This window comes from Chlorocebus sabaeus, chromosome 27 (genome assembly GCF_047675955.1).
Source record: "Chlorocebus sabaeus isolate Y175 chromosome 27, mChlSab1.0.hap1, whole genome shotgun sequence".
NCBI lineage: Eukaryota > Metazoa > Chordata > Mammalia > Primates > Cercopithecidae > Chlorocebus > Chlorocebus sabaeus.
This window is the reverse complement of record NC_132930.1, coordinates 11,142,513-11,156,617: the sequence shown is the minus strand read 5'-3', so window position 1 is coordinate 11,156,617 and position 14,105 is coordinate 11,142,513. Positions and strand designations below refer to the sequence as shown.

The 14,105-nt window shown below is 43.1% G+C and overlaps 1 protein-coding gene across 2 annotated transcripts in view; it reads right to left on the bottom strand.

The window, feature by feature from the left end:
* The window catches only part of SMIM14 (small integral membrane protein 14), a 78,832-nt gene extending 70,474 nt beyond the window's left edge, over positions 1 to 8,358 (bottom strand). The window contains exon 1 of one of the 2 annotated variants that reach the window (XM_008017607.3): positions 8,087 to 8,358. Coding sequence is in view for 1 of the 2 variants with exons in the window: in XM_008017606.3 (XP_008015797.1) it covers positions 7,823 to 7,856 (34 nt within the window). In the remaining variant the exon portion in view is untranslated. Of the gene's footprint in view, positions 1 to 7,822 lie in introns of both variants that reach the window. The other variant, XM_008017606.3, reaches the window with a different exon arrangement.
* Between the last annotated feature and the right edge of the window lie 5,747 nt (positions 8,359 to 14,105).

Sequence of the window (14,105 nt, the reverse complement as noted above, 5' to 3'; positions counted from 1 at the left end):
GAGGTGGAGGTTGCAGTGAGCCAAGACTATGCTCTGTGCCATTGCACTCCAGCATAGGCAACAAGAGTGAAACCCTGTCAAAAAAAAAAGAAAGAAAGAGATAGACAGAGAGAAAGAGAGACAGAGAGACAGAGAGAAAGAAAGAGAGAGAGAGAGAGAGAAAGAAAGAAAGAAAGAAAGAAAGAAAGAAAGAAAGAAAGGAAGGAAGGAAGGAAGGAAGGAAGGAAGGAAGGAAGGAAGGAAGGAAGGAAGGAAGGAAGGAAGGAAGGGCAAGCAATTGTTAACAAATAAAATGAAGAAACAGATTTTAAAAGTCTGTTCAAAATTTCAAGCAAGTCAGTTTCTTCTACATTACCTTTCCTAAGAGTAACAAAGCAGCAAAATATGTATTGTATAAAAAGCAAACTTGTTTTTGCAAGGGCATGGTAGCTGTAATCCCAGGACTTTGGGAGGCTGAGCTGGGCAGATCACTTGAGGTCAGGAGTTCGACACCAGCCTGGCCAACAGAGTGAAGCCCTGTCTCTACTAAAAATACAAAAATTAGCTGGGCATGGTGGCAGGTGCCTATAATCCCAACTACTTGGGAAGCTGAGGCACAAGAATCACTTGAACCTGGGAAGTGGAGGTTGCAGTGAGCTGAGATCGTGCTGCTGCACTCCAGCCTGGGTGACAGAGTGAGACTCCATCTCAAAGAAAAAAAAAAAAAAAAGAGTAAACTTGTTTATAAAAACTATATTGTCTTGGGGCGCAGTGGCTCACACCTGTAATCCCAGCACTTTGGGAGGCCAAGGCGGGCGGATCACAAGGTCAGGAGATCGAGACCATCCTGGCTAACACGGTGAAACCCCGTCTCTACTAAAAATACAAAAAAATTAGCCGGGCATGGTTGCGGGTGCCTGTAGTCCCAGCTACTCAGGAGGCTGAGGCAAGAGAATGGCATGAACCCCGGAGGCGGAGCTTGCAGTGAGCCGTGATCGTGCCACTGCACTCCAGCCTGGGCCACAGAGGGAGACTCCATCTCAAAACAAACAAGCAAGCAAACAAAGAAAAAAATCTATGTTGCAAGATAAAACATGATAGCAGCCAGAACATTGACCTCTAAGTCTGGTGCATATACCAGGAAGATGCTTACTGCATCCCTAATTTGATTTGAAACACCTTTATTAACCATTAAATTTTGAAAGCTCTGCACTTGTAATACTTGTCAATGAGTGCAGTCAAGCATAAACCAGCTTCATTCTGCCATTCTGTATTTTTACAAAGCTGAGACACATCTGTGCTTTGGCCTAAATTTAAAAGAAAAAAAAGGAAATGAAAATTCAATATGAAAATAAGCAATAAGAAAGTAACTTTCTCCAAAACAAAAGAACAGAAGTCTTAAATGTTATCAAATACATATAAGTCCTACTATACACCTAAAAATTGGTTTAGTTTAGAAAAATATACTTTCCCAAAGAGTTAATTTTTAAAAAATAAAATATACATTTATAATTTAAAATTTAAATACCAAAAGTTAAAAAAAAAATGGAAAAAAGGAGGTACTTTCCTCTCCTCAGAGACAGCTTCTGTTAAAAACCTTCATGTCGGCTGGGCGCAGTGGCTCATGCTTATAATCCCAGCACTTTGGGAGGCCGAGGTGGGCAGATCACATGGTCAAGAGATCAAGACCATCCTGGTCAACATGGTGAAACCCTGTCTCTACTAAAAATACAAAAATTAACTGGGCGTGGTGGCACGTGCCTGTAATCCCAGCTACTTGGGAGGCTGAGGCAGGAGAATCACTTGAACGCGGGAGGCGGAGGTCACAATGAGCTGAGATCGGGCCACTGTACTCCAGCCTGGCGAAAGAGCGAGACTCCGTCTCAAAAAAAAAAAAAAAAAAAAAAAAACCTTCATGTCTGACTGGCACGATGGTTCATGCCTGTAACCCAGCACTTTGGGAGGCCGAGCCAGGTGGACTGCATGAGCTCAGGAGTTTGAGAACACCCTGGGCAACATGGCAAAACCCCAACTCTACAAAAAAGACAAAAATTAGCCAAGCGTGGTCCCAGCTACTAGCGAGGCTGAGGTGGGAGGGTAGCTTGAACCTGGGAGGTAGAGGTTGCAATGAGCCGAGATCGCCCCACTGCACTTCAACCTGAGTGATAGAGTGAGACTCCCGTCTCAAAAAAAAAAAAAAAAAAAAAGAAAGAAAAGAAAAAAAGACAAATCTTTATGTCTCAGGAAGATTTTAGAATTCAAAAAATACCAAAAACAAACAAACAAATAAAAATGTTTAAAAACTTCATGTAACACTTTCTAAGCATATGCAAGTATATATATATATGCTGTATATACTGTTGAATTATGATTAAAATCATTTAAGAAGTCTCAGCCGGGAGCAGTGGCTCACACCTGTAATCCCAGCACTTTGGGAGGCCAAGGCGGGTGGATCACCTAAGGTCAGGAGTTCAAGACCAGCCTGGCCAACATGGTGAAACTCTGTCTCTACTAAATATACAAAAATTAGCCAGGCATGGTGGCGCATGGCTATAATCCCAGCTACTCAGGAGGCTGAGGCAGGAGAATTGCTTGAACCCGGAAGGCAGAGGTTGCAGTGAGCTGAGATCACTCCACTGCACTCCAGCTGGGCAACAAAGTAAGACTGTGTCTCAAAAAAGAAAAACATTATGAAGTCTTTAATATACCTTCCATTTGTAATTAGACTGGCTGCTGTAATTATTCAGTTTTTAGGTTAATTATTTAAAGCCATGGTTCACCATAATATTATTTATAATTGTGAAAAACTGGAAACCACATTCATGCCCAATATTAAAGGAAAACTTCAAGTAAATCTGTTTATTTAAAATATCTTTGGATGCAGTGGTTCACGCCTGTAATCCCAGCACTTTGGGAAGTCAAGGCAGAAGGATCATTTGAGCCTAGGAATTCCATACCAACCTAAGCCTGTCTCCACAAAAAACAAACAAACAAAAATTAGTGTGGTAGTATGCGCCTGTGGTCCTACCTACTCAGGAAGCTGAGGCAGGAGAATCGCATAAGCCCAGAAGGTTGAGGCTACAGTGAGCCATGGTCGCGCCACTCAATTCAATAGTAAAACACAAATCAAAGAAGAAAATGTAGGAAGAATTCTGATGATTTGATCAACACAAAGTAATATGTTTTGTGTGTGGGGAATGAGCAGGTAATACACAAGAAGAAAATGCTCCAAAATTACTTGAAGCCTGGTGGGCTCTCAGCACTCAATACAACAATGCAAGACCTAGGAGTCTTTGCAGAATGTTTTTTGTTTCTTTATTTTTTTGAGACGGAGTCTTGCTCTGTTACAAGACTGGAGTGCAGTGGTGCAATGGCTCACTGCAACCTCCGCCTTCTGAGTTCAAGTGATTCTCCTGCCTCAGCCTCCCGAGTAGCTGGGATTACAGGCGTGCATGACCACGCCCAGCTAATTTTTGTATTTTTAGTAGAGAAGGGGTTTCACCATGTTGACCAGGATGATCTCAATCTCTTGACCTCGTGATCCACCCGCCTTGGCCTCCCAAAGTGCTGGGATTACAGGCATGAGCCACCGCGCCATGCCACAGAATGTGTTTTAAGGTCATCTCCTGTTCGTGCAACTTCAGGCAAAAAGACCAACAAAACAATGGACTTCATTAAGGACAGGATTGGAAAAGGAACAGAAAACACTACCGTGTCCTGAACAAAAACACGGCCTCTCTTAATGTACTGAACACAAGTCTAAACTCTGTAGTTCTGAAGCAGTAGGGTACAGTGATTAAAAAGACTTGGGTTTCAAATTCAAGTTTCCGCCACTTACTGTGTCTCATTGTCTTCATTTGTATGATACCTACATATCTGAGTTGCTTTGCAGTTATATGAAAACATGTAATAGTAATTTTTAGCATAACATTTGACATATAAAGCAGTGTTCCAAAAAAATGGTAGCTATCATTACTACTATAAAGAATCAATCTTCCAAAGAAAAGCCACTAAAACATTGAGAGATTCTCAAAGCTTGATATGCATTAAAATCACCTGATGATTTATTGAAAATACAGATTCTAAAGACCCATTTCTCCCAGAAATTAATTCCACAGGTCTAAAGTAGAATATAAGTGTACTCTGACCCAAACACCAAAGAGAATACAGCACTACCCTATAAAAAAAGGCTGAAAATTAGAGTTTTTTCATGGGGAAAAAAAAAACAAAAAAAAAAACAAAAAAACGGCCTACGATAGACAGTATGTTCAAGAGGAATACAGACATTTCACTAAGTTCATTTATTCAACCAACATTCACTGAGTACCTACTATGCAGTGAAAAGGACAGACAAGGTCTCATATTCACAGAGCTTAATTTCCAGGATAGGAGACAGAACATTTTTTAAAAATTCCATATATTGATAAATGCTGTGAAGAAAATAAAATACAAGGGAGAGATTGGTCAGTCTCCTTGAAGAGGCAACATCTGACCTAACACCTGAATAACACAATGGTATCAACCACAGCAAGATCTGGGAGAAGAGTACTGAAGCCCCAGGGTGCAGCAAACGCAAAGGCCCTGAAGCAAGAACCGGCTTGGCAACTTCCAGGGACAGAAATGCAAGTGGGATTGATATACAGGAAGAAACTCACGTGGCCAGGCTCCAGGGTACTGAACTAAGTAGAAGGAAACAAGGTAAGGTAAGAGAGGAAGGCAGTGCCGAAACTTGTAGCGCCTGGCAAGCCTTGGTAGAGTTTAGATTTTATTCTGAATATGGACGGAAAACTTTCAACAAGGGGGTGTCAAGGTAATTTACATTTTAAAGGATCTCTTAGGCTGGTAAGGGAAATGCACAATAAAAAGCCAAAGTGGAAGCAGGGAGACCAGGAGTTCCTGCAATAGATCAGGTAAGAGACGACGATAACCTGGCAAAGCTGATGGCAGTAGGGATGGGAAGAAGTGGACAAACCTAGAATACATATTGAACACTATAAGCCAAATCAAAGAAAAAGAAACTAGGTTGTATAATGAGTAGTAAACATCTAGGACTACTCATCCAAGCACTGCAAAATGAAAATAGAGATTTAAAGATTTCAGGTAAGTTTATGAGGCTCAAACTCAAAATAAGTTATTAGCAGATTTAGGATGGTTCATGGCATGTACTTATCCTTCGAAGTTGAGATGAAGAGGACATTTCCTTCCCTAGCAGGCTCTTTTGGTGCCAACTGGTAACTCAATGTATATTAAGTGTGATGTGGGCCAGGCGAAGTGGCTCATGCCTGTAATCCCAACACTGTGGGAGGCCGAGGTGGGCAGATCATTTCAGGTCAGGAGTTTGACACCAGCCTGGCCAACATGGTAAAACCCCGTCTCTACTAAAAATACAAAAATTAGTCGGGCGTGATGGTGTGCACCTGTAGTCCCAGCTACTCAGGAGGCTGAGGTTGGAGAATTGCTTGAACCCAGGAGGCAGAGGTTGCAGTGAGCTGAGATCCACCACTGCACTCCAGCCTGTACAATAGAGCAAGACTCCATCTCCCCCCCAAAAAACAAAATGTGTGATGTGTAAAGTTAAAATCTTCCAGGACCTTACTGCCTGGATCCTGAACATCTGATCAACATTTGGAACAGGGTGTAACTACGGAATAGAACTAAATCTTTACCCAAATCAAACCACTGAGTTAGCAAAAACTACTTAAACTTTCATATTATCCTCAGGCTGTGCTTTCTTTCCCAAGAACCAAACAAGTGAGGCCTTACTTTGCCACACAATGCATATTAATTTCTTAAATCGTACATTATCATAGAGATTTGTCAGGAAACCTTTTAAAACCATGCTTTTAATAATTATGGTTTGCCAAACATAGAAGTCCTCCATTATCCACAAGGGATACATTCAAAGAAACCCCAGTGGGCTGGACCTGGTGGCTCAGCATGCCTGTAATCCTGGCATTTTGGGAGGCTGAGGCCGGAAGATCACTTGAGATCAGGAGTTTGAGACCAGCCTGGACAACACAGTGAGATCTCATCTCTATTAAATTTTAAAATTAAAAAATTATAAAACAACCCCCCCGTGGATGCCTAAAGCCCATATAATGAACCCTATATATGGACTGTTTTTTTCCTATACACATCTATGATAAAATTTATAAATTAGGCACAGTAAGAGATTGACAATAGTTAATAATAAAATAAAACAGTTATAACAATATACTATAATAAAAGTAATGTGAATGTGGTCTCTGAAAATATGATCGTATTTTCGAACTGTGGTTGACCACAGAAACTGAAACTCGGGAAACCCCTGAAAGTGAAACCATGGATAAGCGGGCACTACTGTACAGTGAATACTCCCTAAAATTTAAGGTCCGAAGTCCATGTCTGAAAACTTTAAATTATTACTCAAAAAAGAAGTATTAGAATGTGAAAAAGCAGGTTACGTACTGAAAAGCATATGTGGTATGATACCACATTTGTATAAAATATATAAATGCAAAAAAGTAGTTTAGAAGGGTATAAACTAACATTTTGGTGATCTTTGGGTGGCAGGATTATTGATTTTTTTTCCCATCTGCTTTTATCAACATTTTCTCTATTACACAAAGTATTTCGTATAACCAAAAATATTAGTTATAGGCTAGCATAAAAGGTAAAAAGCTGAAAAAGAACTTCAAGAAATTTTTCCTTCTTCTAAATCAGAAGGATTCCAACTGCAGTAGTAAGAAAAAAAGATCTCAATGGCAAACACTGAAGAAAAGATTGGTTAAGAGGTTCATGTTATACCACAAGGACATACCCTTCAAGGAAATAATCTAAACTCGTAACTCTTACTGGTTTGATACGGAGCAATTAACTATCGCGTAGTGTTGTTCTTTCTTGCCGTTAACCACACAAACACCTCAATTAATGAGTTCTCGGGGGCGGGGGTGAAGCGGTGTTCTTTTTAAAAACCATGTTGGAAAAAAGAGGAAAAAAAAGTTAGGACAAAAAGGTTTGGTTTTCTGGTCGCAGTGCTGTGGAGGGCCGCGGAGAGCGGCAAGTTCGGAGCAGGCTACACTAAAGGAATCTGCGCGGCCAGCCACCCTAAGTGGAAGGGAATGCAAAGCCTCCTGCAACCTCCACAGCGCCGGGCGGCGAGAATGCCTCCTAAGCGTCGCAAGACTCCAACACCTGGAAGGTCTTACGCTTTCCAAGTTATGTGTACAGCTGCTAACTGTTTCTGACAATAACACACAAGAACTGGAAGGACTCTTCTGCAATTGGAGCTATTACGTGTGTGAAGCTCAACCAACTCTCTCGATGCAAAAGTAAGACATTCTATTAAGGCCACAGCCTCGGTTTTGCCAACTGGGGTAACTGAAAACATCCTACCGACTCTCTACAGCTAACAAACCGTCTCTGCTAAAATCCTGGCACATATAAACAGCCACTTTGGTGAAGTCTGCCTTTAAACAGCAACACGGGACTTCGGGTACAGCTGGTAATCAGTTTATCACACACTATTAGTTCCAGTAAAAGGTGCTGCTACCTCTTCACTGTCAGCCTTGGTTCCACCTACTGAACAAACAGAAAAAGGGGATCCTTTAAATTCGCGACACAATAGGAGCTAAAAAGCTCTCGCTCTCAGGGTGGCAGCTTTCTTGTCTCACTTATCACAACAAAGGATGCATCCTAGTGACTTCACCGTACCCAGAAAGGGCTAAGGGAGACGGTAAACAAGATAGTGTGGATTTCGGGATTTGTGAGTTTTTCCTTCCAGCTACGACTCTCTTTTTACTCCATTATACGTCTCCACCCGTGTCGACAATCTGATCCTAAAAATAAAACCATCCGTGGCTACCTTGCCCTTTCCTGCCAAGCACCGACTCTGACATCCTGCAGAGAAAGCCCAATTGCAGACTCTGCCGGGGGCGCGGGTTCGGCAGCAGCGGAGCTTCTCCCAGTGCAGAATCGCCAGCCCGGCCGGGGAATCACTAAGCCCGAGAAACAGCCCCGTTCTGCCGCAGCCGCCGCAGTCCCCGAGAGCCTGGGGAGCCCCCAGGAAAAACTGGGGCGAGGGGAGGGTGAGCCAGCAAACGCTGGTGGGAGAGGGGGAGACACTCACCCGCCCAGACAACAACCGATGGGGCGGGGAGGATGGGGGCCGGGACCGAGGCTCGGCAGAAAGACCGCCTGGAGCTTCCAGAAGGCTGCGGCTGCTCCGGACGCTGCTGCCGCTGCCGCTCCTGGCTGCCGGCTTCCTCCCCCTCCTCTGTTTTGATTCGAGTGACCACGTCACTCTTAGCCACAAGACCCGGATCTGATGGCTCCCGCGGGCGGCAGTGCAACAGATTGCAGCGCCTGGAGACTCCAGCGACCCCGCCTGCCGAGCATGCGCACGCCCAGCGCCTGCCTTGTGCGTCCCGGGAAGCCGGGCCGGAGCCTGCGGCTTCAGACGCCTACGACACGCTGTGCGTGGGGGCGCGGAGCGCGGGGGATGTAGTTCCGGTTGGGAGGGGTGTGGCTGAGGACTGTGAAGCAATCGGGGCGAGGCCGGTTGTGTGTTGAACTCTTCCGTGTAGCCTGTTTCGTCGGCGGCTGACAGTGTTTTCTAATGTGTCTCCCTTTGCCCGAGCTAAAGGTTTTCCTCAACGGAGTCTTTAGAATACCGTGGTAGATGTAGACGTGGTTACAGATTGATGTTTGTTGAGGCAGTCTACCCCTGTAGAGTGTTTTTGGTTACTCAGGCCCGGATGGAAATTGGAGATGGGGATTACAAAAATACATCAAATGTGGCAGTTATTGGTTCCCTTTACCCTAACATGCTTGCACCGGAAACGACCAAAATTAAGTTCAACAGGAATATTAGTAAAGGGAATATGTAGTCGGGCTTGGTGGCTCATGCCTGTAATCCCAGCACTTCGGGAGGCCGAGGTGGGCGGATTACTTGAGGTCAGGAGTCCGAGACCAGCCTGGCTAACATGGTGAAAACCCATCTCTACTAAAAACACAAAAATTAACCAGGCGTGGTGGTGCCCGCTTGTTGTCCCAGCTACTCGGGGTGCTGAGGTGGAAGAATCGCTTAAACCCGAGAGGCGGAGGTTGCAGTGAGCCGAGATCGCGCCACTGCACTCCAGCCTGGGTGATAGTGAGACTGTCTCAAACTACATAATTAAAGATATGTGACCAAAGATGACTTGCTAGTCAGGAGATAGTGGGGAAGTAAGAGGGAATGCTGTGGCTAGGCAGCCAGCCGGCCCAAGTCTTCGTTGGTTTGGTTGTAGAGCTGGAATAAGGGTGCTGTTTTTACCCAATTTTCTTTTTAGAGCAAGTTGGTGCTTCCTACTCTCCCATTCTAGCCTCTGAGTCTCCCCGCTAAATTTTGGGGACCCTGGAAATTAACCAATTTGGCAAAATGCAGAACTACATTGTTTTCTTAGGTCCTTCAGTTGGCAAACTTTAATTAAAATGGGACAAGTGACGAAGTAAAAGTGAGTCCCAAACAAAGATTTCACAAAAGTGCCTCTTTGCCAGTCTTGACGGAGAGGTGAAAGCTGCAAGCTTTCTTAACTCAGATTTGATGACTTTTTCACCTACCCAGACTTCCACCTCAGTTGTTTGGTTAATTACCCCTCAACAAGCTGAATCACCTTCCCCAAATTAGTATAATTTACAAGAGATTTTTAATTAAAGTGGATCTTGAACACAGGTAAAGGTTTCTAGAAAATTAGAGGTTTCTGGTAAAACTTGAAGTGTTTCCCAGTTAACTAACTACAAAGTAGGTATAAAGAATAAAGATTTGGGTCCTTAATCTGCAATCTTGAACTCTGCTTACTCAAATTCAGAGTTTGAGATGGAATCTGGTGCCCTAATAAGCTGACACTGTACCAAAGGGTCTTTAATTTGTGGAACTCCAAACATAATCTGTTATGCTGGAGTGCACCCATGTCCACGTATGTGTTTGAGAACACAGCTGTGTTTAAGAGAATAGTATGGTACAAAGTAGAATTGTATTGGTTGTTGCAACATTCTCAGTACTTGCTTTTTTTTTTTTTTTTTTTTTGAGATGGCATCTTGCTCTGTTGCCCAGGCTGGAATGCAATGGTGTGATCATAGCTCACAACAGTCTCGAACTCCTGGGCTCAGAGTGATCCTCCCATCTTAGCCTCCTGAGTAGCTAAGACTACAGACACATGCCACCACACTGAGCTATTTTTTTTTATTATTTATTATAGAGATAGGGTCTTGCTATATTGTTTAGGCTGGTCTTGAACTCCTGGTCTCAAGTGATCCTCCTGTTTCAGCCTCCCAAAGTATTGGGATTACAGGCATGGGTCACTGTGCACACCCAGTACTAGCTTTATAAAGTAAATTACAGGAAAACCAAGATGTTAGGATTAGCCTGGCGGGGTGCTGTATGCCTGTAGTCCCAACTACTCAGAAGGCAGAGACAGGAGAACTGCTTGAACCCTAGAGTTAGAGGCTTTGATTAGCCACTGCACTCCACCCTGGGCAACATAGCAATACCTTGTCTCAGGAAAAAAAGAAAAAAAAAAGATTTTGGGATCCTTGGTAGTCAGCCTCTAAGATGACCCCTAATGATTGTCACTTCTGGTGGTCTGCATCAGCCCTTTGAATCAGGACTGCTGTGTTTTACCAATAGAATACAGCTGAATGTGTGTGACTTCTGAGGCTGGGTCACAAAGGCACTGATTGCAGTTTTCCCTCTCATTCTCTTTGATTGCTTGCTCTGGGGGAAGGCAGTCTCCACACCACTCTGCTCGAATAGCTCTATTAACAGGCCTATGTGGAGAGGAGAAAAAGCCTCCACTAACAGCCAGCACCAACTTGCCAGCCATGTGAGTGAACTAACTTGATTGATCCTTCAGCCCTAATCAAGCATTCAGATGACTGCATCCCTGCCCAACATTTGATTGCAAGTTCATGAGAGCTAGAAGAGGCTGGCTCTTACCCACAGACACTGATATGGGATATCATGTGCTTTTTTTGTTCTGATCTTTAAGTGCAGTTTTTCCTTTTTTTTTTTTTTTTTTTTCTGAGTCTCTGTTGCCCAGGCTGGAGTGCAGCAGTGCAATCTCGGCTCACTGCAACCTCCACCTCCTGGGTTCAAGCGATTTCCTGCCTCAGCCTCCCTAGTAGCTGGGATTACAGGTGCACGCCACCACGCCTGGCTAATTTTTGTATTTTTAGTAGAGACAGGGTTTCACCATGTTGGCCAGGCTGGTCTCAAACTCTTGATCTCAGGCGATCTCCCCACCTTGGCCTCCCAGAGTTATGGGATTACAGGCGTGAGCCACTGTGCCCGGCCCATAAGTGCAGTTTTTCAAAACTAAACGATGGAAGAACTAAAAAGTGCGTAATTCTATATGTAAAGAACATCATAGAATTCCTACCATACAACCAAGAGCGTAGTAAACATTGGATAAATATTTGTTGAATGGACACAGAATTAAAAAAGAAACACCAATTGGAAAATTTGGAATAAATACTGATAGATAAAGGAGAAATACCATAATATATAAAGGATTCATACAAATCAATGGGGAAAATTAATGCCTGCCACACATGTATAGGTTTATAGTATGAACGGATTTATATACTTTATAGTATGAACAGATGGTTCACACACACAAAGGAAATACAAATGCTTGAAAATCTTCTAGTAATCAAAAGTAATTACAGTCTCACTAGTAATCAAAAATTGCAAATTAAAATGATTTTCTTTTTTGGCTACTACATTAAGGAAACATATTTATTTACTTATTTTAGAGATGGGGTCTTGCTCTGTCACCCAGGCCGAAGTTCAGTGGCTATTCACAGATGTGACCATAGCACATTGCAGCCTTGAACTCCTGGGCTTAAGCAATCCTCCTACCTCAGCCTCCTGAGTAGCTGGGACTACAGGAATGCGCCACCCAGCCTTTTTTCTCTTTTAATAGACAGGATTCTCACTATGTTCACAGGCCAGGCTGTTCTCCACCTCCTGGCCTCAAGGGAAATGCAAACTACTGCACCCAGCCTGGGTAACATGGCAAAACCTTGTCTCTACAAAAATAAATAAATAAATAAATAGATAAATAAATAAATAATAATTAACCAGACCTGGTGGCGAAACTTTGTCTCTTAAAAAAAAAAAAATTAACCAGGCGTGGTGGTGGTGCCTGTAGTCCCAGCTACTCAGGAGGCTGAGGTGGGAGGGAATGGCTTAAGCCCAGGCAGTGGAGGTTGCAGTGAGTCAGGATCACGCCACTGTATTCCAGCCTGGGCGATAGAGCCAGACCTTATCTTGAAAAAAATTTTCTTTTTTTCGTATTTGAAAATAGAGATAGGGTCTCACTATGTTGCCTAGACTGGTCTCGAACTCCTGGGCTCAAGTGATCCTCCCGCCTTGGCCTCTCAAAGTACTGGGATTATAGGCATGAACCATCACACCCAGCCTATTTTATTCTTTTTGATGATATTATAAATGGAATTGCTTGCTTTTTGTTTTTGAGACAGTCTTGCTCTGTCACCCAGGCTGGAGTGCTATGACATAATCTCAGCTCACTGCAACCTCTACCTCCCAGGTTCAATCAATTCTCATGCCCCAGCCTCCTGAGAACCTGAGACTACAGGTGCGTGCCACCACCCTGGCTAATTTTTGTATTTTTAGTGGAGACAGGGTTTCACTATGGGCTTGAACTCCTGGGTCTTGAATGCCAGGGTCTTGAACTCCTGGCCTCAAGTGATCTGCCCACGTCGACCTCCCAAAGTGCTGGGACTACAGGCATTGAGCCACATTGCCTGGTCGCTTTCTTAATTTCCTTTTTAGAGTGTTCATTGTTAGGATGTAGAAATGCAGGTGATTTTTGAGTGTTGCTTTTGTAGCCTGCAACTTGGCTGAATTTATTAGTTCTAAATTTTTTTTTGGTGGATCTTTAGAGTTTTTTACATATAAGATCATGTGATCTGCAGAGATAGCTTTACTTCTTCCCTTCCAATTTGAATGCTTTTTTCTTCTTCTTTTTCTCTTTATTTCCTTCTTTCTCTTTCTCTCTCTCTGTCCCTCTCCCTCCCTTCCTGCCTCTCCCTCACTCCCTCCCTGCCTCCCTTCTTTCTTTCTTTTTCTTTTCTTTTCTTCTTTCCCTCTTTCCTGCCTAATTTATCTGGCTAGGAACTCCATGGATATGTCGAACAGAAATAGTAATTACTCCGTGTTGATTAGTAGTACGATCACACCAATGAATGGCCGCTGCACTCCAACCTGGGCAACATAGCAACACCCTGTCTCTTAAAAAAAAAAAAAAAAAAAAATCATTAAATAATTTGAAATTACAAATACCCTACAGCATATGGAGAAATGTTATGGACATATTGTTAAGGGGGAAAATGATACAACTTGCACACTATGATTACATCTGGGTAAAAAATATTTTGCAGGCTGGGTGCGGTGGCTCACGCCTGTAATCCCAGCACTTTGGGAGGCCAAAGTAGGTGGATCACCTGAGGTCAGGAGTTCGAGACCAGCCTTACCAACATGGAGAACCCCTGTCTCTACTAAAAATACAAAATTAGCCAGGCGTGGTGGCACATTCCTGTAATCCCAACTACTCAGTAGGCTGAGGCAGGAGAATCACTTGAACCGGGAGGCAGAGGTTGTGGTGAGTCGAGATTGTGTCACTGCACTCCAGCCTGGGCAACAGACTGAGACTCTGTCTCAAAAATATATATATATATATACACACACACATATATATTATATATACACATATAATATATATCATCTATCATATCTATTGTGTATATATAATATATAGAATACATATTATATATAGTATATATAATATATAGAATACATATTATATATAGTATATATATTATATATAGTATATGTATATTGCAGATGGATAAATGCTAAAGAAGGCAAGTGAAAAATAGGCAATGAGATACATCTTCATTTTATCATGTTTGGATTATTTTGTTTTGGTTTGGTTTTTTTTTTTGAGACAGAGTCTCACTCTATCACCAGGCTGGAGTGCAGTGGCACCATCTCGGCTCACCACAACCTCCACTTTCCAGGTTCAAGCGATTCTCCTGCCTCAGCCTCCCGAGTAGCTGGGACTACAGGCGTGCGCCACCATGCC